The 25,861-nt window shown below is 47.6% G+C and overlaps 1 protein-coding gene across 1 annotated transcript in view; it reads left to right on the plus strand.

Moving 5' to 3' along the window:
- The first annotated feature begins 1,675 nt into the window (after positions 1 to 1,675).
- Positions 1,676 to 25,861, plus strand: part of SPG7 (SPG7, paraplegin matrix AAA peptidase subunit) — a 29,005-nt gene continuing 4,819 nt past the window's right edge. Inside the window, exons 1-13 of the mRNA XM_019556589.1 lie at positions 1,676 to 1,795; positions 1,978 to 2,080; positions 3,503 to 3,592; positions 8,347 to 8,591; positions 9,926 to 10,065; positions 12,429 to 12,531; positions 14,087 to 14,212; positions 14,790 to 14,952; positions 15,951 to 16,121; positions 18,607 to 18,731; positions 20,163 to 20,265; positions 21,338 to 21,448; positions 25,438 to 25,553. Coding sequence (XP_019412134.1) covers positions 1,691 to 1,795; positions 1,978 to 2,080; positions 3,503 to 3,592; positions 8,347 to 8,591; positions 9,926 to 10,065; positions 12,429 to 12,531; positions 14,087 to 14,212; positions 14,790 to 14,952; positions 15,951 to 16,121; positions 18,607 to 18,731; positions 20,163 to 20,265; positions 21,338 to 21,448; positions 25,438 to 25,553 — 1,701 coding nt within the window. The 5' untranslated portion in view covers positions 1,676 to 1,690. The remainder of the gene's footprint in view (positions 1,796 to 1,977; positions 2,081 to 3,502; positions 3,593 to 8,346; positions 8,592 to 9,925; positions 10,066 to 12,428; positions 12,532 to 14,086; positions 14,213 to 14,789; positions 14,953 to 15,950; positions 16,122 to 18,606; positions 18,732 to 20,162; positions 20,266 to 21,337; positions 21,449 to 25,437; positions 25,554 to 25,861) is intronic.

Consider the following 25,861-nt stretch of genomic DNA (forward strand, 5'->3'; position numbering starts at 1 on the left):
GAAGTGGGTTTGAATGATGATAGCAACAGCAAACTTGCACTTCCTGCCGGAGCTGTGTGGGCAAATCTCCCTCCTGGATACATAAGAATATATAAGAATATAGGTTGATGCCACTTAAATCGGTTTCCCGGAGTAACATGTGGAAGGGCTCTTTTGCCAAAGTGACTCACACCGGGGCCTGTATCAGCAGAGCAGAATCCTTTGGAGAGTGATTTCTCTTTCACACCGGTATGGTTGCATGAACAAGATTGTAACTGTAGACCAGGGAGGGGACTGGGCAAAGGGAAGAGAGAGAATAGTTCAGAAGCCCCTTGCAGGTCTATGATTAAAAGTTTGCAGGGGAAAAATATTACATATGCTTTTGGCTCAGGAACGGGATAAAGCATGGTTTGATACATCAGTGTCCATGTGACTACTTGCTCCTATTTATCACCAGCCTTCTGGTTGGCACTGGGGGTCTTGCGCCCATGAAAGCACGCCTGTTCACCAGCAGAACAAGCCCCGAGCATAGGATCCATCAGTAGCCCCCTGCTGTCACTCCCTGTCAATGGGAGAAGAATTTCACTGGAAAACACTTGAATTTGGTACAGCTGACCCAGCTCCTAAAGCACGGAGAGATCCTGTTCCAAGGGTTACTCCTTAGTTCGTCACTTCCAGGCAACATAGACTGTCTTCCTGCAGTGTTTATCCCCAGGCAACCCCAAAAAGAAGTGCAAGTGGTAGGTGGAATAAATGGCTCCAGAATGGGGAGCTTTTGGCTTTCACCTCCAAGAGAGGAGGCGGCGGGGGGCAAGTGCTGTATCCTCCCTTCCTCCTGAGTGCTTTACTAAGGGCTTAAGAAATGAAATATGAATTTTCATGTCTACCTAGGAGAACTGTTACAATCTTTGCAATCTCCTACACCTGATGAAGGATGCTTGAGCCTGAAAGCTTGCAAACAAAGACTAGCAGACTCCCTATGCCTAGCAAAGGGTAACTTCACCCAAAAGCTTGCTAAGAACTTTTTCCAGTTACTCAGTTGGTTCAATAAAAGACATCACATCTACTCAAAAGAAACTTGCCTGCCTATGTCCTTAGACCAACACAGCTACAACCAAAAACCTTCAAACAAATTCGTTGGTTTTTTTTTTCCAAATATCTAGTTGTTCTAATTAAAGATATCACCTCTGCCACGAGCTTGGATTCCTTGTGCCTAGAACTTGTGCAGCCTTTGCAATCTCCCGTGCCTGGTGATGGGTGCCTGTGCCTGAAAGCTTGTCAGTAAAGACATTTATTTATTTACGCATTTATTCTGAGACTACGTAGCTGGTCTGAGGAGAGAGATCACCTCTGCCACGAGCGTGGATTCCTTTTGTACCTAGACCTTGTGTGGTCTTTGCAATCTCCTGTGCCTGGGGGAGGGCGCCTGTGCCTGAAAGCTGCCCAGATCCCCCTAGGCACCAGCGGAACCAGGACTTGCGGCAGAGGTGCTATCTTTAATTACACCCACTAGGTATTAGCTCACACCCCCTTTTCTCAGCACAGAGAGCCCTAGGCTGCATCAATGGGGCGGGGCTAGGAGGGGAGGGGGCGGGGCTCGCCCGGCCGGCTCCGCGAGACGCCGGCCATCTTGAAAGCGGGCAGCGGCTCCAAGATGGCCGCCGCGACTTCAGGCGGCTTTTCCGGTCCCGGTGGCAGGCCGCGGCGCGTTATGGCGCTGCTATTGCTGCTGCGGGGACCTCGCTGGCGGCGCCTGGCTTCGGGCCGCTACCCTCGGGGCTGGGCCCGGGCCCTGCAAGGCGGCGGCGTGCTTCAGGTAGGCGGAGTGCCCGCGTGTGTGTGAGAGGTCTGGGGGAGGGGAGCCGGGCGGGTGCTCTCGCCCTCCCTCTCCTCGGCCCAGCCAAGAGCAGCACCGCGCCCTGCGACAGAACAGATCTCCCCTCCTTCCCCGCGTCCTGACATGGCCCTGGTTGATTTCCCGTCTTTCCGTCTCCGCAGAGCCTCCTGTCGCGACCGCTCACCCCCACGTTTCAAGGGCTCGGCGCTTCGCTGGCAAAGCGGCATCTGCTGCAGCACCCCGTTGGGCTCTGGAAACTCCTGGGTGAGCTGTGCATCCGGGGGGCGAGACCACCGTCGGGTCCATCCCCGGGGGCAGGTCGTCCACTGGTGTCCCCAAAGGGCCCTTTGCGTCTTTCTGAAGCGGAAGTAATCCCAGCCGTGGTCAGCTTCCTGGCCTCGGTAACATGCCACAGACAGCCCCTGCGGCAGCTCGTTCGAGTGTTTCCGTGTTTAGAGTGGAGGAATCTTGGGCTTTTCGGTGAGGGACTGGTGACGAGGAAATCTTTACCACAGCGACGCTCTGTTGGGAGTTCAAACCGCGCCCCCGGTTCACAAGTGTACGGGAGCTGAGCGAACCGCGGAAGTGCCAGAAGCCTAAAACCAGACTCTGGTTGCTGTGCCATGGGTAGTTTCCCTGCGCCAAGATAAGCGTTTGGATGCTGATCTTGCTGGGATCCTGTGACCCCAGCTGACTTCCTGCCCCTGGGGCGGGCAGGAGGCTGGACCCGATGATCTTCGAGGTCCCTTCCGGCCCAAACGTCTGTGAAGTCGTGATGATCTCGGGGTCCGACCAGCAGCTCGTTGATGAGCAGTCGCTCCAGGCATGTGTGTGCTGTGTTTAAAAAAACTCCCTTCCTTACATGATGTGGGGGGGAGTCCATGCATTCCTCGCCAACTCTGGTGGACCCTCCAATATGGGAGTACTATAACTTCCTCCATCCAGTACCCTGCTTTCTAGGCTTGCCCACCTTTCTGAGCCCTAGAAGGAATGGATAATGATGACACCAACAGCATCCAGTTATTTTATGTCATGCCTGAACATCGTAGATGTTAGGGACTGGAAAGACCTCGCATATCGTTGGGTCGAGCCTCCCTGCTCTAGACAGGAAGACAACTGCTAACACCCCCCCCCACACACACACACACACACACACTCTCTCTCTCTCTCTCTTTCATATGCTCCCCTGGCAAAGGCGGCCCTCCTTAGCATGCAGCAGCCACCTGCTTGGTAGGCTTTCTATATAGGTGTTGAAATGATGTTGGCTGTCAGGCCGTATTCATTGGCAGCACATGCCATGTTTCCCGTAGTGCACCTTTACCATTGCTTGTGCAAGCTCCAAGCTGACACTTTACTGGCAAATGTGCATGCTCAGGAACTGTTGAAGAGTTCTTTCCAGGGGAGTTACCTGCTATCTTCAAACTATTTCTAAATGGAGCTGTAGTTTGAATGGATTACTGGGGGAGGAAAAAAACATTGATTAGAAATGCTATGCCAAATTGCCCCTCTCTCGCTCACATTTGTTCTAGTTTTCTGTTGGCATTGATGGGAGTCGTGCACGTGTGAGAACAGAACTTTTTCCTTGGTGCATTTGAGGCTTATCTGCCTCCCTTCCCTTTCTGGGCCTCTTCCCCAGAACTGAGTCGTCCCATCTGTTATTAAACTCCTAACTATATTTGTTCATAGGTGGCACATGCTATTTTACTACCTCGGGCTCTCAGTGGAATAATGATAAAAATGAAAGACCCAAAAAGAAATCTTCGAGGGATGATAAGGGTACGTATGAAGTTTTAAAGTAATAAAGCACAGGTTCCAAATCAGAGTGACATCCATATGTATGTAGGGTAGGAATAGGCAATATCCACAGGATGCCACCTAAATTCATAGTAATAGTTATTGCTTCAAATATTGGAGAGTGTCAGTGTCAAATGTTCACAAATATCACCTTTAAAGCTGCCAAATTTGAGACACGGTGTCCTAGTGGACAGAGCCCTGAGAGTCAGCATATTTTTTTCTGGCTCTATGCCTGTTCGGCTAGGTGACCTTGAGCAAGTTGTTTTGTTGCCTTTTTCTATTTCCCCATCTGTAGAATGGAGGTAATGGTACTTAACACTTTTGTAGCATGCTTTGAGGCTTACTGATGGCATAGAAAGTATGGCATTGCATTTGTCCAGTGCCAAACAGAACAGTGCCCCTGTGGCGTCCACCTAGCCAGGGAAGTGCCAGGGCCTGGATGCTTTAATCCAATTCAAGGTCCTCATTCTTGCCTCCTTTATGCAAGGAGTGCTCCTCCTGTCCGCCTAACCTTTTCCTGCAGTAGCAAACTGAGAGAAACAGGTGCTGATATAGACTGATATAGAATTTATCATGAGATGCTGCGCCACACAGGACCTGCACTGAGCATTTTTTTTTCTGAGAGTTTGGGTTTTGTGGTGCCAGGCAGACCACACAAGAATGACTACCCCAGAGATCCTCTAAGAAATACCGTGGCTGTTACACATTTGTAAACAGTAACCTGCTGAGTTCTGCGGCCTTTCTTCTCCTGTGATGAATGAATAATTTGACTTTGGGAGGTGGAGTCCTCCTCCATGTCTCCAGGGGAAAGATGGTCTCTGCAGTAATTATTAAAAAGAACTCCTCGGACTGTCACTGCAGCCCTGCAAGCTTTTAATCATAGAGTTCAGGTTTGGGGTTAATGGCAAATCATTTCTTCATGAAGGCTTTTTTGAGGGTAAAGAGCTGGAAATGTTCCCACAGCTGTTGCCTGCAAGTGTTGTCTCCAGTCACTGTTATTTATTGCAAGCAGCTAATGCTATAACATGGATGCTGCTCTGTAAGGGTGGCTGCATTTTCTGACAAACTGCAGTAGCAAGATAACCGAGGTATAGTAACCAGGAGGTTTAAAGTGCATAGTCAGCTGTACCATCCTGAATATGGAGTAAAGGACCACCTCTGGCAGCAGTAAGTGCCTTTTCTCTAGCTTTTTAAGGCATTGTCTTCTGAATGTGCTCAGCTGTAGCATTGAAGGCATGGGCATTTCTGGGTCTTAAGTCAAAAAGTGCATTGTTGTAAGATACACTGTTCCAGCTATGATTTCACTGTGACCTGTTTTGCAGTGGTCTCCTCAAAGTTATGGTTGTCTCTCATGAGAAAAACCTAGAAAGATGGGAGAAGCCCCATACTCTGAAGGGATGTACTGTATCCATCAGTCTTGCTTTCATCTGATACTTCGGAGGGAGAAGGGCTTTAACAGTATTTTTCTGTAGAGGCCTGGAAGTGCTTTACCACCTGAGATCTCTCTGAAAATCCTAGCAACGCTTAAGCCATTTGTGTTTGGACTCGCATCTTTCAGAGTCACCTCACTTTCTTTGGCAAAAGCAAAGTCTTTGCCTGTTTTAGTCCTCATTTAACATTGCAAGATATCACCTGGTTTTAAGGGATCCTCGCTTCATTCTCTCTTTTTTTTATAAGACTTTGTTGGCTATTAGACCCAAGCTTTGTGATTAGTTTACTCATTCTTGTGTAGCTGGATCTAGCTGATAATATAGCAGTTAGGAAATGGCATGAAAGAACAGAGGGGATGGGTGAACATAGAACCTGAGCTGTCACTTTGTTCTGAAGCTATGACTTTATCTGAAAAGCTGCATTGTTTCTGTTTAGCGCCAAACCTTTCCTGTTAAACAGTGAATAGAGCTCGGAAACACTTGAAAAATGATGCTGCGTATCTGAAGGACAGAGGACTTTTTTAGTGTCTGATTGGTCGTATTTTTGTTCCCTGGTTTTGTTGTGCTGTGTGTAGGATCTAATTGGTGGCTAGTGATAAATTCCAGTGTCAGAGCATTTGTTATGAATTTGCAAATAAATCTAATCTGGGCTGCAGCAGGCAGATGCACTTAACAGTCCAGTGGTGCAGGCGTAATTTATGTTGGCGTGTAGAATGGTATTTACGTACAGTGTTGTGGGTAGTAAATTCTGTATCAAGAACATCCAGGTCCAAATGCAGAGGGGATGATGTTTGTGTTTTTTATCAAGTTGTAGTCAGCACTTGAAACAGAGTCCTCTGCCAGCACTGCCCTTTCCAGACTCTAGACTTTCTGCAGCCTGGAAAAGGCTGGAGTTTTAGGAATGTGGATTAGATGCAGACAGTCAGGGATATATGTCAGCCATACTTCCAGTGGGGTTTTAAAGTTAAATTACTTGACTAGATGCTTTTTGCATATTAAGACAAAAGGCAAGTATGTTCAGTGCATAACCTGTTGAATTAAATCCATCTATGGAATAGGCCTTGTAGTAGCCTATTAGTCCTTTTTCTTTTTTTATACACCATGCATAAGGATTTGCTTAGCTTAACTAGCACAGAATGTATTGAGATTTTCTCTCGGCACCATGAAGTTTAGATTAAATGTCGACATAAAGTTTATTTTATAATACTAATATCTGTTTTGGCTTAGAGCAGTAATTCTTCACCAGGGTGCTGTGAGAGGTTTTTTTAAGCTTGCCAGGGTTTGTTAGGTGAGCAAACAACTATGTGTGATTCAAAAGATAAACCCAGAGATTTAAAATAGGAATCCAAAGTGTCAAAAACCTGCCCTGGTGTGGTCTTTCTGAGTTTTTTGCAACAGAAGAATTCCTCTTATTTTTCTGCACTCAAAAATGAGCCAAAACTAGCAGGTGGCATTTTATAAAGAGTAGCTTGAGTTGAAAAAGAGAGAACAACCAGCTAAAAGTATCTTGGTTTGCAGTTGGTGTCTTAGCTAATGTAAATGTTGTTGGCCTTTTGAGGTTTTTAGGAGCTAAGACCTAATCAAGAAGTGCAGTACTACTTAGGAGGGCAAAACACAAGTGGTTAAGGGTGTTATTTAATTTTATTATTATTTATTATTATTAATATTTTATAATATTTTACTCCTCCCATAAGTCTTCTAGCATAGGATTAAGTGAACATCTGTCAAAATCATGGACTATGCAGGCAAGGCATGCTCAACCAGGGGGGTGGGATGGGGCCTCAGGCAGGCAGGGAACAGCGTCTGGGATGGGTGAACAGGGCCAGGGCCTGGATCGTGGGGCGGTGACAGTGCAGGGCTACAGTCCGCAGAACCAGTGCCCGTTGCAGGGATGTGCAGGCGGTGCATTGTGGCTCTGCCCTGGGCCTTGGCCCCACGCTGTCCCAACGTGTGATCCCGCCCCAGCCCTCCTGGCCTGTCCTTCTCCCCATCCACCCAGCTGAGTGCACCCTGCCTGTGTGGGTCCTAGGGTGATCTCCATGGAGACCTTACCTGTACCTTCTAGTGACCCTGGGAGTGGATGTGGGGCAGACGGGCTGGGTTGGCCAGGTAGCAGTGCCAGGTTGTGATGGTAGCAGGGGTCCAGTATTGGCAGTGGCAGCCAGAAGGAGGTGCTGCTGCTGGGGCTGCCAGGAAGCAGTCTGGCTGCCATGCCACCTGAGCCCTGCTGCATACCTGGGGGCGTCAGGACCAGCCACATGCACCATGGCCTGGGCTGCCCCCCACATTTGGGCTGAGTGAAGCCAAGGGACCTGCCGCGGGCCAGATAAAATCCCCTGATGGACCGGTTCTGGCCCATGGGCTGTATTTTACCCATTCCGGGTTACAGTATTACTCAAAGGCTTTGGTTTGGTTTCAGCAGCAAGGCTCCAATGGTTTTGTTTGATCTTTTATATGTATCGGGCCAGACAGTTGAAATAAACGGTTTCTCAGTTTGGAGTAGGGAGGGGACATTTGGTGGATTGGCTAACTGTTTAATGGATTTTTGACCTTCTGGACCAAGATTAGACTCTTTTAAGTGAAAACAGAAGCAACTGATCAAAGCTTTTTAAAATGTGCTAAAGATTATTCCGTGCAAAGCAGTAGAGTAGATACCTTCTAAAAGCAAGATTTGAACTCTTATTGCTGTTTCATTTCCTCCTTTTACCAAACTGACAATTGAAATGAAAAATGTGACCCTTATCTGTATCTATTACATAGTCTGTGCACACAGTCTCTCTCTTTCAGCTTTGACTTTTGGGGCAGGGGGAGCAGCTGAAAGTGGCAGCAGCTACAACAGATTCTAAGGGTAGAAAGTGGCAGCATGATACAAGCAAATATTTGCCAGTTATTAAAAGGCAAACTTCCCTCCTTCCTAGCAACTGTTAATTTTGGATCTGGCTGCTTGCACTTCCATAAACAGGCTTTTGAACTAGTGCTACGTAATGAGGGCAGTTGAGAAGGCCTTGCGGTCTGACGAAGTCGGGGAGCCAGAACAGTCCAGGGCTGTAACATAATCTAAAACACTGATTCACTGTGTATGACCTTGGACTGGTCACACGATCTCTTTGGGCCTCCATCAGCCTTGCTGGAAAACTGGCTCTGCGGCACCTCAGCACAGACCAGATACTGCTTTTAAACATAGGTTTCCAGGAAGAGCTGCATGTCAGACAGCAGGCTGACAGTGCTCATGACCAAGTCTGTGGTGTGCTGTGTGTCCATTCTTCAGGTCTTTTCATTCTCTCATACCCCTCTCCTTTTCCAAAGGGGAGGAGAAGAAGCGCGAGAAGGAGAAACGATTTGCTTTCTACACTCGATTGAACCAGTTACTTATATTGTCCGTCGTCTGGATTCTGATACAGTGGCAGAGAGGGAATGCGGCCAGTGTTACCTGGAACGAGTTTGCAAATGAGATGCTAGCCAAGGGGGAGATCCAGAGGGTGCAGGTGAATCCAGAGACCGGCATAGTGGAGATCTTTCTGTATCCAGGAGCAATCATACATAAACAACATGTGAGTGACTTTGCTGCTGAAATAAATAATCCCAGATCAAGTTGTTGGAGAAATTTATCAAATATGTCTTCGTTAAAGAAAGCCCCAGCTGCTGCTATGTCACTTATGTGAAGTTCGGGGGATTTCTGCCATTTAAACCAATTTTTAATTATGGATTTTAATCTCTTCTCTGATGATGGTTGCTTAAATATCACAAAAACTGTCACAGACCTCTAAAAATGTAAAGGGTTTTGATTTGTTTCTTTGTTTTGCCCCTTTAAATATTTCCTTTTATAGACTCAATTAAGATGCCTTTGAGTACAAATTTTTTGCTACTGGCTGACGGGCAGAGATGGTCACAGCCACCTATGTGGTATCTTGTTTCGGATCCTTGACAATCCCTAAATGCATAGACCCTTTTATTTCTTTTAATAAACAAAACCCTTGAGTGCACATTAAGCATTGACCTGCTGGGCTTTTATCAGGAGTCACTTCTGAGAAATATCAGAAATTGAGTAGATCCGCAGCATCCTGGGGTGCAGCACCATGGGGTTCCTTGAGATTCTTTCAGGGGTGCTGCATCATGCCATGCAATGTTAGGGTTTTTATATGTGCAAATACCATTCGCAAGATAAGCCCAGAGATTTCAAATAGGAATTCATAGTATTAAGAAAGGCCCATGTGTTGTGGTCTTTCTGAGTTCTTTGCAACAGAAAAAAATGTTGTATTATTTTTCCAAAATCAAAAAAAACCTCCAAAGAATGAAAACTAAGAGCTGGGACTTGAGCCTAGCAAGGGGTGCCCTGAGCCTAAAAAGGCTGAGAAGCACTGGGTTAGACAGTAAATCATTTATTTGGTCATTGGTTCATTTTCTTCAGTGAGTTCACAAACCACTTCGTGGCATTCACTGTTGTGTGGGATGTACAAAAGTGCTCTAAAGGATCTCAACCACATGCAGGAAACTGGACTGGCATGGACGTCCTTTTTCTGAGCAGGTGCACAGGTGGATCCAAGCTACCGGTAAAAATGGCCTTTTTAAGGAATAACACCGTCCTCCAAGTTGCACACAGTTATTGCCGTTTCTGGAGACTAGTTCGTTAGCTGAGATTTTCTGCACTTTGCCTCAAAATGTAACTGTATAGATGCATGCATGTCTTTGTGTGACTGAAAGGCAAGAGTTATTTTTTTTCCTTTGGTCTCAGTTCTGTTCCATTGCTACTTGCTCCTGTTTTGGTGCACTTGCTGGACAGACGGTGACCCTGAGTTAGAGGGGACTTTACCCTGATCCCCCTATGCTAGTACTTGCTACTGTAACTTTACGCTACCACGTGTCTCTCTCTGTCTTCTTTGTCCAGGCACGTGTACAGGTTTTCAGAATGCCTGTGGTCAATATTGACAAGTTTGAAGAAAAGCTGAGCGCATTGGAGGACCAGCTGAACATTGACAGAAAGGACAGGATCCCAGTTTCCTACCAGCGCCATAGCCCCTTTGAAAAGTATGTTGTGTTAATTGCTATTGCTTATGTATGTTATGGCTGTAACCCTATGCACAGTACTGCACAAACTCCAGAACAGAGGCAGCCCCTGCCCTGAAGAGTGTACAAGTGTCTTACAACCATAGGCCCTGTTTTAGAAGGCATCTAAACATCAGGGACTGAGCTCCTTCTGCAGGACTCAACTGATACCAGCAAATGTTGGCAAAGGACAGAAATGTGCAAGAGGCTCAGAGTCCCCAGAGTGAGGATCTGCAAGCCTGAGAGAGCTGGCGTGAGTTGCTATGGATTTTTGTAAAAGTAATTTCCTAATGGAGCACTTCTGTCCTTTTAATCGATTCTCATACTGCAAACCACGATAAACCTTGTAACACAGTGGGCTCACCAAATGTGACATTATCCGCCAGCGCAAAGAGAAGTGGGAATCCTAGTCAGCCTTTCCCTACTTTAAACATGAAACTGGCTTAAGGTGGGTTGAGCCAGTTTATAAAAATAAACCCCCTTAGCTTTGGCCCATGAAAACAATAGCTGCAGATCAGACAGATAGCAGGATCTGGCACTCGCTCTGACTTGGAGCCGTGTGCCGAGACGAACGGCTTTAACGATAAGACTCGGTGTCAGCGAGAAGCAAGGGCTCCTATTAAATTTATAGACTTTTTTTTCCCCAGTCCAAATCCCAGGTGTCATTGTCAAAACAATTCAACACTGGCTAAAGCTTTTAATTCTAATATCAGCCTGCAAGAGAGGAGTGAAAAGAGGTGGCTGGGTGGGGAGAGAAACCTCCCTGAAAGGATGCAAGAGTGCTGACTGGAATCTAGGGTTTTTTTGTTTCTAAACACTAGTACCAGCATCTTACAGTCTGTTTGCTGCTGCTGTGGTTTATTTGTCCTTCTAGTAAAGCTGGCAGCATGTTCTTGCAAAACAAGATTTATGGAATCCACAGTACAAACAGACTTATGAAGCCCCCTTACTAGGGACTTGGACATGTCCAGAAGCACCTCCTTCCTAGAGGGCAAACAGACCATGGTAGAGGGAAGCTCTCTCTAAGCATGTGCATGACTCAAGTGTAGGAAGTGCTTTTAATCAACTGCTTACTCTAAGCCACTAGCAAAGCTGCAGAAATCTGGCATCTTCTAGCCCAAGATATTCCTTTACCATAAAAATGGAAGGGAAAGGGTGCTGTGACATTTCAAGTTACCCTGCTGGTTCAGGGGAGCCATAGCTGTCTTCCAGCATTACTTAGCTGCATTCTTGTAATGTAGCAGATGGTAACAGCATCAACTGGGTGTGCATGGGCTTTCCTTCAGGGGCTCCTGAAGAGCAATAGACATGGCAATTTTTCATCCCTGACTGTGAAGGGAACTAGTTTAGAATGAGATGCAGCATTTATTGCTTCTGATCATGTGACTGAAACTTGTAGATTTATAATGTTTTTTTCCCCCAACTTTTTTTTTGTATAAGCAGCAAGCTTGTGTTCCTGGCTGCATATCCATTACCTAACATCATTGTTCTCCTGTGAAAAGAGGAACCCTAAAAGATGTAGGGTTGTACATTATTCGCAGTGACTTCAGAATTCAGGGCCTGATCCTTTGAGGTATACAGTACTTGCAAATCTGGGCCTGTTCAGATGCTAGGCACTGTGCAGAACCAAGCCCTTGTTTGCACTGTTGGCAAAATAAAGGTGACTATTTTTTCTAACTCCCTGTGCTGTAGACAAAGCTTTAGGGTCTGGGGACCCAGCAGTGTTGTATGCATAGAGAGCCTAAGAACCGTGACCATGATCCAAGGACCATGATTGGACTTTGCAGTCTAGTGATCCCTGGCTGAGTAACTGGCCCTGAGGGCCCATTACTAGCCCATGTAGAATTGAGCACCCTTGTGGTGGCTCTGATCTAAGGAGCCAAACCTTTAGCTGCCCAAAGGATTTAAGGTGCTAGGTCCAATCCATGCAAAGAAGCCATTAGGCCCCTCTGTCTAGCTCTCCTCACTTGGAGAAGTATGCTGCCTTACCCCTACCGGATCCTGAGTGAGGCATAAATCAGCTGCACAAGATCTAGCCCATTTTTATCACGAGCAGATATTCCTCTGAAAGAGGTGATAAGGTAGTGTCACTTTGGCAGATATCGTCTGTATCTGCCTGGCCTCTGTTGACCCCTTTCAGTTATGTAACTTGTGGTTTTTGTTGTATGAAAAATATTCTTGATGCCATTTTTCTTCTGGTGTTTTTTTCCCCTCTGTTGTTGCACTTCTAGATGAACTGCTAAGGTCTTTGTAATATCCCAGTAATAGATCAGTTGAATAAGTGTCTTGTGACCATCTGCTGAAATCTGTACCTGGCTTGCTACCGTGTTGTGTTTGTTTCTCAGGGCCCTCCGTTCCGTGGGATCACTCGTATTAGGAATAGCCATGTTTTGGTACTTCGGCCGTCTGGCTTTGAGAGCAGAATGGGAAGGAGGATTCAGTGCCTTTGTAAGTACACCAAGCCCAGCTGCTTTTAGTTGTCTTGAAGCTTTTGGTTCGTCTCATCTTGTATTGGCCTGATCTCCTCCTCCTCCTTCTCCCCCTCCCCCCCTCATAAAGTCAACAGAAGATGAGAATTAACTGATGCCAGAAACTGTGCGGTCTTGACATATCTTGCATCTTTTCCTATCCTGATCAGCTGACTAGATTATACAGTAACTGGCTTCAGCTGAGGCCCTTTCTTTCCCTGACAGCAAGAAGGGCTGAGCTCAGTGAATTTGCAATGCAGTTTGCTATGCTATTTTCAAAGCTCACTAATGAGTTGCAGCTGCAAATGGTGTTTTTCGTTCTGGCTTGCCTTCCCATACAGTTGTGAGTAGGAATCTCTGGTTTTTGCAAAATGACTTCTCAATGTATAAAATACGTTCAAATTCTGGATTTCATTAGGGGCTGGCCTCTTCTCCTCATGCCACAGGCCCTGTGTGTAACATCAGTCAAATCCCCTTTGCCCCTCCATAAGCAGACAGGACTGTGTAAATCTGACCTGGGTGTGGTTGCATTAATCCTAGGGACTCTTGAATGAAGAGAGCACCGAATCCAAATCCCCATTAAGATGTTTCCCAGCATATCTCTGCCTGGGCACTTCTTTGCTGGCTCTGCATTCATTTTGTAGAATGAAATGCAACTGCTTGGAAGAGCAGAGGAGCTTTAAAAAAGCTTGGACCGCAGGGGGCTTTCTGGGCTAGTTTCTGCTCTGGCATGTGTGGTTATAGTTGGGCCCTCCCTGTCTGACTCTCTGCAGTTGGACCTGTATGGCAGTTCAGACCCTCGAAACAAACTCCCCACGCACCTTAAAAAAAAAAATCTTAGTAGCTGTTTTCAGCAAAGCATAATGAGCAGTTACAGGGAAGGTGTTTAACTAAATTGTTGTTTTGACTGTCACTGTGGTTTAACGCACACCAGGAGGCTCAAATGTGGTGCCTGTTACATTTGAGAGCCTGTAGTTCCATTTGTGAACTGCCTTGGAACAGAAACTGTGGCAGCAGTGCCAGATCATAGTGCAGAGTGGTGTATTGATGGTAAAGAGCCATTCACTTATGTTTCTCCACATTCATTTATATCCAGCCCAAATATACCTAAGGTCTAAGGCTTAGAAATCAGAATGAGGATATTGCCCTGTGGATCTGGGCCCTCTGCTCAGATTTGGAACTTGATTGTTTGGTTGGGAGGTGGAGCTGCTGCAGGTTTCCTCTGTGTCTATTACTGGAAAAGGTCTTGGTTAAGAAAGTTACTGAATTGGCAGTCCCAGCCCCTGTTACCGGAATGGCACTACTGTCTTCACAAAAGTGAAACGCTGGTGGCACTGAGTCGCTCTGCTCAGTTACAACAGAGACATATGCTGGGCTTTGTGATGCATCTTGTTAGAAGAGATCATGCTTTATGCTTCCTATAGCTCAAGGAAGTAGGTGAATTCCATTATCTGATCTCACCCAGCATTGCTAGTCTGCCCCTCCTTCCATGCCAAGACTCTGCCTTTAGATGTCACATGCTGTCTCCTTTACAGAACCAGCTGAAAATGGCTCGCTTCACCATTGTAGACGGGAAGTCTGGGAAAGGGATCAGCTTCAAGGATGTGGCAGGAATGCATGAAGCCAAAATGGAGGTCAAGGAATTTGTGGATTACTTGAAGGTAAGAACTACAAATGCTTTTGCTGTGAACAGAGGCAGAGAGGGCAGATCTTCTGGACAGCCCATATGAGCACAGCCTGATTCCCAGGGTCAGAGTGATTCTGACCTAGACGGCAAAAGACAGAGGTCCTCCCTGCAGGGAGGGAATGTTGGAGTCGGGTAGAATTCCTCGGGCTCACCTTTCCTTAGCTGTGCGTCTTGTTCACAGTACTTCTAATGTTTTATAATCCTTTCTTCCGGGGGGGGTGAGGGCGAATGAGCTCCAGTGTCTTTTGCTGCCTGTGTTCCTGAATGGTCTAAGCAGGATGCACTCTCTCTTTGTCTTGTGCTGACCCTGTTTAAACAAGCTGCCAGTGACAGCAAAAGCCAGTCTCTGTAATGGTGAGTGCTGAGCAGGAGAGCGCAGGCTTCTGCTCACATGAACTCAGAGCCCCTGACGCTTTTCTTGTCTATTTTGGATAGTCACAAATTAAACTCTGAATGTTGCCCCTTTAAAAATGCACACCATGGCCAGCCCCCGCTCCTCGTTTCCCTCCACCTACCCTCCAGCAACTGACAGAACTGTGTTGTGCTTGCAGAACCCAGACCGTTACCTCCAACTTGGGGCCAAGGTGCCCAAAGGTGTCCTGTTACTTGGCCCTCCCGGCTGTGGAAAGACCTTGTTGGCAAAGGCCGTGGCTACTGAGGCAAAAGTGCCGTTTCTGGCAATGGCTGGCTCCGAGTTCATAGAGGTGATAGGAGGTAAGTCTGTTGACCTTGGACAGGAAAGAATGCAGGTGGAGGGGTAGGTCAATCTGCTGGAGCATGCAAAAGTGCTTCCTGTGCCTGGGACAAGGAGCCAAACCCAGGCAAGGTTGGCCTGAGCGTATGTGTAGATGACGCAACATGTGTTGTCGCTGATAGTCAGTGCCATTGGCACAACTGCCAGCATGAGCTCCCTGCCTGACTATTGTAATGTGACCTCCTTCCATCCCTTTCTGCTGTTCAGGGGAGAGCTCTTTGTCCTGCTGCCTGTAGCAAACTTGATGTCCTCAGCCCCTGTTGCAGCTCTCCTTGCAGCCTAGGGTGTGGCATTCGCACTGCTGTGCCCCTCTTTTTTTTTCCTGCCAGCAGCCAGGCATGTTCCCCAACCAGCAGAGCAGTTGCCCAGGACCCCTACTCACTGACTGCCCAGTCTGCACATGCACTATTGCCTCATGTTTCTGGAACTGAAGCTCTCCCCTCCAGGCTGCTTTCCCTGTGTAAGGGTAAGAGTGACTGCCCTCCCTAGGAATCTGGCTTCTTGCATAGAGCACAGCACAGGGGCTGGGTGGGTGAATCTCTAACCCACAGCAGGGACAGGTGTGCCTAGAGTGAGAGTTTTTTTCTTTCTTTCTTTCCTAGAGCAGCTCTTGAGGATGCCTGGAGTACTATGAGCCCAGTGAAGAGAGGCAGTGTGCTCTAGTACTGGTCGGGACTTAGGATGCTGCATATTTGTGTCCTGATTTGCTATATGATCTTGGTCTTTCATTTTACTTTTTTATGTCTCGCTTCTGGTCTGTCTGTCTGTCTTTTTGCTTGATTGTAATCTCTTGACAGCAAGGGCTATTATCTGCCAAGGATTTGACCAGGGCCAGGCTTCTGTCTTGGTTGTGGCCTATCGGTGCTATTGTACCACAGATAATTAAAATATATATAGTGTATACAGCTTGACCTTTGTAATTCCCCTATTTCTCCCCTGATTCCTTGCCCTTCCCTAGGTCTTGGAGCGGCTCGTGTTCGTAGCCTCTTCAAAGAAGCCCGGGCTCGTGCCCCCTGTATTGTGTATATTGATGAGATAGATGCTGTGGGTAAGAAACGCTCAACCAGCATGTCATTTTTCAACGCTGAGGGGGAGCAGACCTTGAACCAGCTGCTGGTGGAGATGGATGGTGAGTATTGCTCTCACCCAGCCTTGTGGAGGGCCTTTCTACCTCCACAAGGATTCCAGACTTAAACCTGCATTTTGCCCCCACCTTGCCAGTCACATTTCTTAGTAGTCTCTCCCAAGTTTAAGGATTTTATCTGTCTTGAAATCCACGTCCCTCCTCCTCCTCCTTTAACAGCTTTGAGTGGGTCCAGGAACAGCGAAGCTGTGTTTGTCAAAGCCAGAAATGGTGTCCACGGTGATCAAGGAAGATGGCAGGGAGGGGAATGTCAAGAGCTCTGTGGTGATCCTGAGCTGCATCTGATGGTTAGGTGTCCATGGGGACACCTCAGGGAGACCCACTCAAGATTTGAGTGTGAACAGAAAGGAAGTCTGGACTTGGGTAGGTGAGTGAAGCAGGGAGCATGGAGATGTTTGTTTGCAACCAGATTTCCCCAGAGAGAAGAGGCCCTGTGTTGGCTCTGAGGAACCCACAGGAGGTTAAGAAGGATCTTCTGATGGATGTGCTGGAGATGGAACTCAGCCTAGGTAAATGGGGTGAGCCCTGCAGGTTTGTGTCCCAGCTTGTACCAGGAGCCTCCTGCTCACTGGAGTAAAAGGTGACAACATCCACACCTGTGTGTGGCTTGAGCAGGGAATTCTGAGCACATAGTGAACAGCAGAAGGGGAAGCCTGATCACACCATTTCCTTGTAAATGACCTCAACCTGGTGAGATCCCAAAGCCTGGTCTGCACCACAAACCCTGGGCATTAAGGAGCAACCGTTTGCTCATGGCTGTTGTCTACAATCCTTCTCTTCAGCTGATCCTGTTGCAAGCCAGTCGCTGACCTGATAGTCTGCCCCCCTCCCCATGGTGGCTGTGCTCCAGTGGGGCTTTGCGAGTGTAGTGGCTGGAGATGCACACACTGCAGTTGCTGAAACAAGAAGTCTCTTGGCCTGATGCTCTCCCCTTACTGCAGGGAAGAGACAGAGTGGTTAAATTAATCAAAGCCATTTAACCCTTTCTTTTTCCAAGCAGTTTGTCTCTAAGCCGTACAAATGCAAAGATTTTTTTTTTTTTTAAGGCTGGATTTCCAATACTAGTTTTATTCACCAATACAACTCGCAGGGGTTGCTTCTGTTGGCTGCTCCTCATGACTGATCCTGTGGCCACTGAAGCCAAAACCTTTTAATAGCCAGGTGACATCATGTTGGGAGGCTTAGTACAGATTCAGAGATGCTGACTTGGTTTTCTTGGAGTGGATGTTTCAGGCCTCTGGGACCCAGGCTAGGAGCAAGAAGCTGATGCAAGAAGAATACACTCGGTAGTTTTGCTTTTGTTATATACATCCTAATAGTCAGACCTATTTTAAGACTGAATCTGTCCGGCTGCAAAGCAGATAATGTATGGTACAGTCTAATCCTGCCGTGTGAATGAAGGCTGTTATCCCCCATGTGACTGCCAGTCTCTCTGCTTATTTATTATGCTCTGAAGTGCAATGTGATACATGACCGAAGAATGATGGTGCTTCATCCTCTTTGGGAGCTTATTCTGACAGTGTCCTGTGGGGAGGAAGAACTGAGGTGCATGGTGGAACAAGCTGCTTTTTCCTGTAGGGCCAGTCTTGTGACTTACCTGTAGCCTTAATCTCTCTGGTGAGCTAGTGTGTGTTGACACATTTGGCAGCTTTGCAGCTTTCTGGGAGCTGGGGAGAGCTGAAACTCAACAGGCTTATGTTCAGGAGGCTGCTTTGCTGTAGCATCTGACTTGGCAGTCAAGGAAGAGAAAGGAACCAACCCAGGCCTTCCCTGGAAGCTTGCTGTATGCCAGGCCTATTGACATCTGCTGCTTGAAAGAATATATTGAGTGACACATACCCAGAGGCCTCCAGGCACCTGATGGAACATAACAAATAAGCAGCATGGTTCAGTGACTCAGCATGGTTCTTTTGCTCCCCACTTGAGCTACACAAGCAACAGCCCCGTGGTGCCTTTCTCCTGCACTGGCCCCGCACCCCCCGTGACTCCAGACATCTAAACCCTTATGTTCCTTTTGTTCTTACAGTCTGGGAGGCAAGGGCCCAGCCTAAACCCTGGCGGTAACAGGTTGGATGTGTTGAATGTCATTGCCCAGATACATGGTAATTGCCGTTGCTTGTATGATGTCAGTTTGGAAGGTTAGCTCTTCAGGCTGAGGCTTTCTTTTCACACTGGGCTACAACTGACAGAGTTCATGAAGTAAACACCAGGGTAGATGAACTGTGCTAACTAAAGACTAGTGTTAGTACAAGAAAATAGGTATGGCCTGGCCTGAATGGTGCAGGATTGCCTTCCAGGCCAGCATCTTTAAGTAACAGGAAGCAAAAGTCTGCAGCTTGTCTGCCTCATGCCCTGAAGTTTTCAGCTGTGGCTTCCTTCTCCCCACCCCAGCTATACCCTTGCACAGCAGAATGGGAGCCCTGCAATAGCAAATCCCATCACACTTATTTTTGCTCTTGTTTCCCCACAGGCATGGGGACCAGGGATCATGTCATAGTGCTGGCTTCTACCAACCGCGCTGATGTCTTGGATGATGCTCTCATGAGACCAGGGAGGCTCGACCGGCACATTTTTATTGATCTTCCAACACTCCAGGTATATACCACCTCCCTCCTTTCACCCTCCCAATATAGCTGTGAAACTGCTGTCCCACTACATCACCATTTCATGAATACCTGTGTAGGTGATGCCCAAGTCTTTGGTGGGAGTGGCAAACCTATTTCAATGGTCATGGCTTGCTGTCAGTCTGCCTTGCAGGGCTGTTGGGCCTTGTTCACAGCTACGGGAAATTAACTAAAACTGAGGCTGCCAGGGAGAATGAAGTCTAATGTGGTACTTGCTCCGTCTTGTTGGCCATGGGCCAATAGAGATTGGGAACCATCTTTCTGTTGCTTGTCTGTGCCTCAAAGCAAAGACTCACTGTGGTAATGCAAAGTCTTTTGCACCGACAGGATGACTCACAGTTTCAGGTGTCTCCCCCTGCTTCTGTCTAGCTGTGGTTGAGAGCTTTACTGGAAGGTGGCTGTTGTGTCCTGGAGGCAAAGAGTTTTATGATGCGTCTGTGTGCTCTCGCTCTTCCATCTGAAGCTAAGAGCTACCTAATGTGGTGCTGTAGCTAGTACAGCCTGTGTGGGGAGAGCTGAGGGCAGGAATACACCTTCAATGCCCCCAGCTCATTGTCCCCCACTTGTCCTGTTGTTTCTGGATACATGTGACTCCACTTCTGAACCCCAAGCATGCTCGGATCTGTTCAGCAGCAGCAGTCCCATGCCTTTGGCATTGCAACAGAGGCTTGGAAACCAGCAGCGAAGACGTGCTCTCATGCAGAGCGTGTCCTCCTCCCATCTGCAGCTTTACCATCTTCCTCGGGGTTTCCATGCAAAATACCTTAAATGCGTGATACGATCTGGCACCGGAAGCATGAACTGTGTCGCTGCCCTGGAGGAGGAAGGTGGTGGTGGGTGGGGGTAAAAAAATCCCTGGCAATGGAGCCCATTGTTTTAATCAGGATCTTCTGAATGAGTCACTTGTTGGCCCCTTGCCAGCTGTCATTCAGCCCCCAACTTAATCTTGAGATTGTCACATGCTGCTCAGGGAGCAAAAGGGTTCCTGTGACAGCACAGGAGGGCACAGACACACCAGCCAAGCTCCTGGTTCCTCACCCGTAAGTCCTATGATGGCAGAAGCAACATTAAGCCATAAACCAAAGCCAAAGCTGGGAGGGGACAGAGTGACTCTGGGAGGACTTACTGGAAGCCTTCATGCATCTGTCCTGAATTTGAGAGCTGTGGATGCATCCAGGCCCCCCAGGGCGAGGGCAGTGGAGTGGGGCAGCTTCGCCCTCTGGTGGCCTTGTCCTTTCCTCAGCACCAGGCACTTTGGTGGGAAGCTGGAAGTACAGGCCCTAAGTGGCTGGCTGCCTCGCGTGTTGGGGTTTTACTGAAAGCCCCTGCCCCGTCTCCAGATCGCTGGTGCTATCACTGAGTACTTGCCTCTCCCTATAAATGCTCTGTCTTTTCTTCACAGGACAGGAAAGAGATCTTCGAGCAGTACTTGAAGGGGCTGAAGCTCACCCAGACTGGCAGCTTCTACTCGCAGCACCTGGCTGAGCTCACCCCAGGGTTCAGCGGTACAAGACGCTTGTTCCTTGCCAGGGCTTGATGCACTGTCAGGGTTTCCTTGCTTGTGAGCTCATGGCTCTTGTTTTTGTCAGCCCTCACATATGATGCATTTTGTCTCGGTGATTTTTTTTTTCTTCATCTATTCCTGACGTGGCTAGAACCTGGGCAGTCCCTCCCATACCAACATGCCTAAAAGGAACGCTCTTAACCTTTTCAGGCACCCGGCTGTCTGCTGCCTGGTGGAGGGGGAGGGAGGGGGAATGAGCCTCTACAATGCTTGTGACCCAGATTCCTATGAGAGAAGGCTACCACCACCAGGCTGCTATTGCAAATGAGCTGCACTTCACTATGCTGAGCCAGGAAGAGATTGCTAAATCAATAAAAGCTTTAACGGAAAAAAAGGATTCCATCTCGGGTGGAAAGGAACAGAGGTTACTTTGTAGTACAGGGTAAAAAATCAAACCACTCTCCTGGTTCCCATATCCAGCCGCTGGTCAGAGTGGGCAGTTGGCAGCTTGAAACTGAGCTGCTGAGCACAGGGCCTCAATGTTTTTTTTTCTCATGCAGTTCCTGGAATATCTTTTTCTAGTTTTTTTCCCCTCTAACAGGCCCCAGCATGCTGCCTCTTCGTGACTTCTTTCACCAGCCCCCCACCACCATCACCCACACGCACACATACGCAAACTCAGAACAGATGTTCTTTCTCTTCTGTGCAGAGGTTTGTGTGGCTGCTGCTTGAACAACGCCCTGGCCCATGCCAATCCCAGCCGGCCCACAACACTCCTCTTGTCAAAAGCCAGCCTGGGCTTTTTAGCCCTGTTAATTGATTGCTGAACTGTGTCCCCTGCATGGCAGCCTAGTGCTGATTGCCAAGGCAGTTGCATTGTTTAAATCCAACATAAACACCACAAATTAAGTTTGTTCTCTGTTTCTGAGTAACAAAGGGGGCTCATGAAGCGGGTGTGTTTTACTTCCCTATATCCTCTTCCAGACTTGCCTTGCTGTTTCTGCTGCCCCCCTGCCTCTTCTTGCCCATCATAACAAATAAAATGTAACTTTTGTAACCTGCCTTATTCACAGGTGCTGACGTAGCAAACATTTGCAATGAGGCTGCTCTCCATGCTGCCAGAGAGGGCCATAAATCCATCCATACCTCCAGCTTTGAGTATGCTGTGGAGAAAGTCATTGCAGGTGAGCTGTCCTGACCCTTAGCCTCTTGGAGACATGCTAGGATAGTGCTGCCTCTGAAGTGCTTGCCGCTTCTTCAGTGTGGTTCTAATTACTGGGCAAAGTTCTAGGAAGATGGATGGGTTCTAACCGTGCCTCCTCCTGGATAGAGACAGGCTCTCTGATTTTTTTTTTTTGCTGCTGCTGCTGCAAAATTGTCCTTTTATGTTTTAAAACAAAGTTTTAGCCTTTATGAGGGCAAAGAAGTTTCCAAACCAGAGTCCAAACTGCTAGTGGTCTTCCTGAGTCTTCAGAAAAGCCTGGATCAGTGGCTCTGAGAGGTGCAAAGAGAATAGTGAACCCAATGAGGGTGATCTGAAAAGCTGGTTTGAATTCATAAGATTTTATTTTTAGAGAGTATCTTGGTGTATCTGATCATCGTTCAGCACTATTATAATTAAAAGGTGTGAGGCCTTTTTACCCCTTCTTCAGCAGCCAGGATAAGGAAAGAGCGGATGAGTGTTGAATATGCGTGGAACATTTGACATGTTCAGGCTTTGGCTTAAAAGGAGAGAGAAGTGCAAAACAGGAGCCTTCATAGAGAACATCCTGCCAGCTGCCTTTTGCTCTTGTGCACTTCAGTGGAGCCCTCGGTCTGGCTTCTAGGGATAGCTAATTCCCACATAACCAGATCCCAAACCATTGAGGACTCTTGTTAAAACCAGTCGTTCACTTCCCGCAGAAGCTTACCAGAAGCCAGTGCAGCTTACAGAACATTAATTAGCCTGGTGGCTCAGTAGCAGAAATATGCCAACCATTTCCCTTGCCTCCCAGGTTCCCAAGATCTCAGTTGCCCCACTGTGCTAATGAAATGTCAAAGGCTTTTCCCCTCTTAAGTCTTTCAGTCCAGATTGTGCACTGCCACTACAGCACAGGACTCTACTTCCATGTTCTGAGCATGCTTCAGAGTGAGTCGCCAGCCTGATGAGTGACCAACCTTGCTGTGCTTGCTGTTGCTTTCCTTCTGACTTAGTAAAAATCCTCCCTGAATTTACCTGAAACTGCTGCCCTTGAGCCCTGCTGCTTTCTGGTCTGGTCTGCTGGGCAGCACTCCAGGCTCTGATTGCAAGAACACAAATGCATACCTCCCTCCAGTGTGCAGTGCTACAGTAAACACTGTGATGCTGGGAAAACAGGCAGGTGCTATGGACTAGTCTGTCCTCTGCCCAGCAACTCGGGCACTTGGGCTAGAATATGTTGGGTCGGCCAATTCCTCACTTTTGAGTTGAATGATTAACTATAGCTGCTTATAAGTGCTTGGATGAACAGGTGCTTTCTAATTTATCAGGGGAGGACAGCAGGGAATTGGGGATGCGCTGTTTACCAGAGCTCCCGAGGGAGTAACTAGGAATAATGAGTGCCAACTAGTGGAGAGTAGATTTAGGTTATACATTAGGAAGAATTTTTTTACAAGAAGGGTGGCCAGAGTCTGGACTGGGCTTCCAAGAGAGGTGGTGCTGTCACCTAACTTGGAGGTCTTCAAGAGGAGGCTTGACAGTCACCTGGCTGGGGCCATATGACCTTGGTCCTCTTTCCTGCCAGGGGCAGGGAGTGGGACATGCATTGGGTCCCTTCTGACTCTGTAATCTATGAATCTAAATGCTTTAAATAAGAGGTTACTGGCAATTTCACCTACTTTTTAGAAGCAGAAGACCTTGGTCATTCTGGCCACATTTTCCCCAAGCCTGATTGCTTAGTAACCCTGAGATTGGCCAGTGAAGGGCATCCAGTATGCTCTGCATGAGCCCTAAGCTGCAGCCGCAGGCACTTGTTTCACTTTTTCTCACAGCAAAGCAGCGCTCTGAACTGCGGACAGCACTAGGCCCCTTGAGGGTGGGATTCCATTGGATTTGTCCCCCTCACCCTCCCTCTGCCGCCCAAAGACTGGCCCATTGCATCATAATTATTCTGAGTCATGTGATTTTTAGCTAAGGCTTATGTTGCACCCATGGAGTCACAAGGCTTTTTGTATTACTTAAAAACTAATAAGCCATTGGGATTTGAATTCTCTGGGCTAGGGGAGCCCACAGGGCCTTCCACTCCTGGCAGGCACCCTCTGCCGCTTTAAGCAGCCACGTGCAGCAGTGTTGGTGCCAGATTTCTCAGTCCAATGAGCTTTTGTGAAACAAAGGAAACCTCACTTGTGATTAAAAAAAAAAATAAGTGGCTTGTTTAAGAAGGTGAATCAAAGGAGGAGACTTTGCGGGCCCTGAAATCCACATCTGCCTTATCCTCTCTATGAAAGAGGCGGTAAAAGAGCTATTTTTGTGGCAGCTGCTATCACATCTTCCTCCCTGGAAACAGGGAGCAGTCTCAGGCTTGCCTGCCAGGAATTGCGTAGTGAGTGGCCAGAGCGGGGTCTGACAGGTTCCCTTTGGAGGATGTCAGTAGAGAGATAAGCTGAGCCTCCTACAGAGCCTGCTTATTCCTTTCCCCTGTGGGAGACCCCCTAGCGCTCCACTGGAGCAGTGTCCTAGGGGCCTTTGACTCCTAAACAGAGATGAAAACAAGCCCTCAGGGACTCTCCTGGATGAGGCAGGCTGTATTTGGAGGAGGAAACAGCTTAGCGGGTACACTCTGTGCTGTTGCAAAGAGTCCAGCCTCTCTCCCTGGTGGGCTGGCGAGCAAATGCCAGATTTTAAAAAGCAAACCCAGCCCATGCTACAAGAAGATTAAGGGTCTGACTTACTCTGATTAAAATTGAGGCTGCCGTGATTGAGACTGCTGTTCCATCCCCACCATGCCTTTGTGGTGTAGCTGTTGTTGGAGGTCCCTGAGCAGTAATAGTACAAAACACTGGAATGTAATTTGCAGTTTCCTGGTTTCATAAAGCTCTTGACTTTCTATTAACGTTAATTTTTAACAATGTCTTTTTCTCCAAGGCATCAGGCAAACTTGATGCGGTGCTGTTCTCTGCTGTGCCCACTCTGTCCCCTACAGAGGCTTCCACTTTCCAGTACTGGCACCTTTTTGCATCCCACATACACCACACATGGTAACAAGCTGTTGGGGCGCATAGTGCTCTGTAGCCAACATATTTCCAACATGCATGGTACAAGCTAGACTCCTATTCAGCAGTTTTTCAGATACCTATTTAGGCTGATTCCATGTTAATGGGCTGCTGAGCTGGAAAATTAACATGTTCAAAAATTATCTTTTTTTCTCCCCCTACTTTGGTGGGAGATCTCCTTAGTGTAAATTGTAACTTAATTAGTACAAGCTTCTTCCTAGGCTGTGTGGGCTCACTCTGCCCTGTATAACCAGAATGGAAGACTTCTTAGATTTGCAGTAGAATGTTTTTGCATGTAGTCTTTGTCTTGTTACGATTTGAATGTTTGTAATATACCCACTCCTCAGCTGGAGACTCTTTTAACTAAGTGGATAATAGGAACATCTTGCACTTCTCTGCCTTCTGTCTAAGAACATAAAGGCCCTGCCAATGGGGTTCTGTGTCTTTAAGTTTCATCTGGGGATCTGAAGACACAGAAAAAGTTGTCATTTGGCTGCGGCTTTACACAGTGAGTCTGTAGCAAGGCTGGGAACAGAATATAGGTCTGACTCTTGGAACTCTCCTTAATCATTAGACATGGGGGAATCAGCTAAATCAAAATTCAGCTCAGCCCTTTGTGACACGAAATTAGAGACCTCTGCTGAAAATGTCTCCTGCTTCAGTCCAAGCTGCTGCCCAGGCACCGCTCTTGAGAATTTGGATTTGTAATATGCTCTCAGCTGGTGAACTGTTGAGATGATAGAGGGCACCACTTTGCCAGCATGTAATTTAAGTGGTATTCCCTCCCCTATCTGGACAAGAGATGGAGCAGTGGAGATGAGCAGACTCTCTAACTGCTATTCTGTGCTTGGGCTGGCTTGTACAAGGAGCTGGAAAAGAGTGAACTTTAATACCTCTGAGCTGGTCACACGCATAAGTCAGAGACTTGTTTCTGCTCCTACAGGTACTGCCAAAAAAAGTAAGATCCTATCAAAGGAGGAGCGCCGGGTTGTGGCCTTTCATGAGTCGGGCCATGTACTGGTGGGCTGGCTGCTGGAACACACAGACGCTGTGATGAAGGTAACCTGTCTGTCTGCTGGAAAGTTGGGTTCTGTGCTCTGTTGCATGTTGCTCACCTTTCAGCTTGCTGTGTTAAACCCCTGTGTCACCCTGTCCTTTCTGTGAAGCTGGATACATTAACACTGCTGTGAAGTAGCCAAGTTTCATAGTTGCTAGGGTCGGAAGGGACCCGAGTAGATCATCTAGTCCACCCCTCTGCCATGGCAGGAAAGAGTACCGGGGTAAAACGACCCCAGCAAGATGTTCATCTAGCCTCCTCTTAAAGACCCCCAGGGTAGGAGCCTGCACCACTTCTCTTGGAAGTTGGT

The sequence above is a fragment of the Crocodylus porosus genome, unplaced genomic scaffold, assembly GCF_001723895.1.
Source record: "Crocodylus porosus isolate Cpor-Errol unplaced genomic scaffold, CroPor_comp1, whole genome shotgun sequence".
NCBI classification, from domain to species: Eukaryota; Metazoa; Chordata; order Crocodylia; family Crocodylidae; genus Crocodylus; species Crocodylus porosus.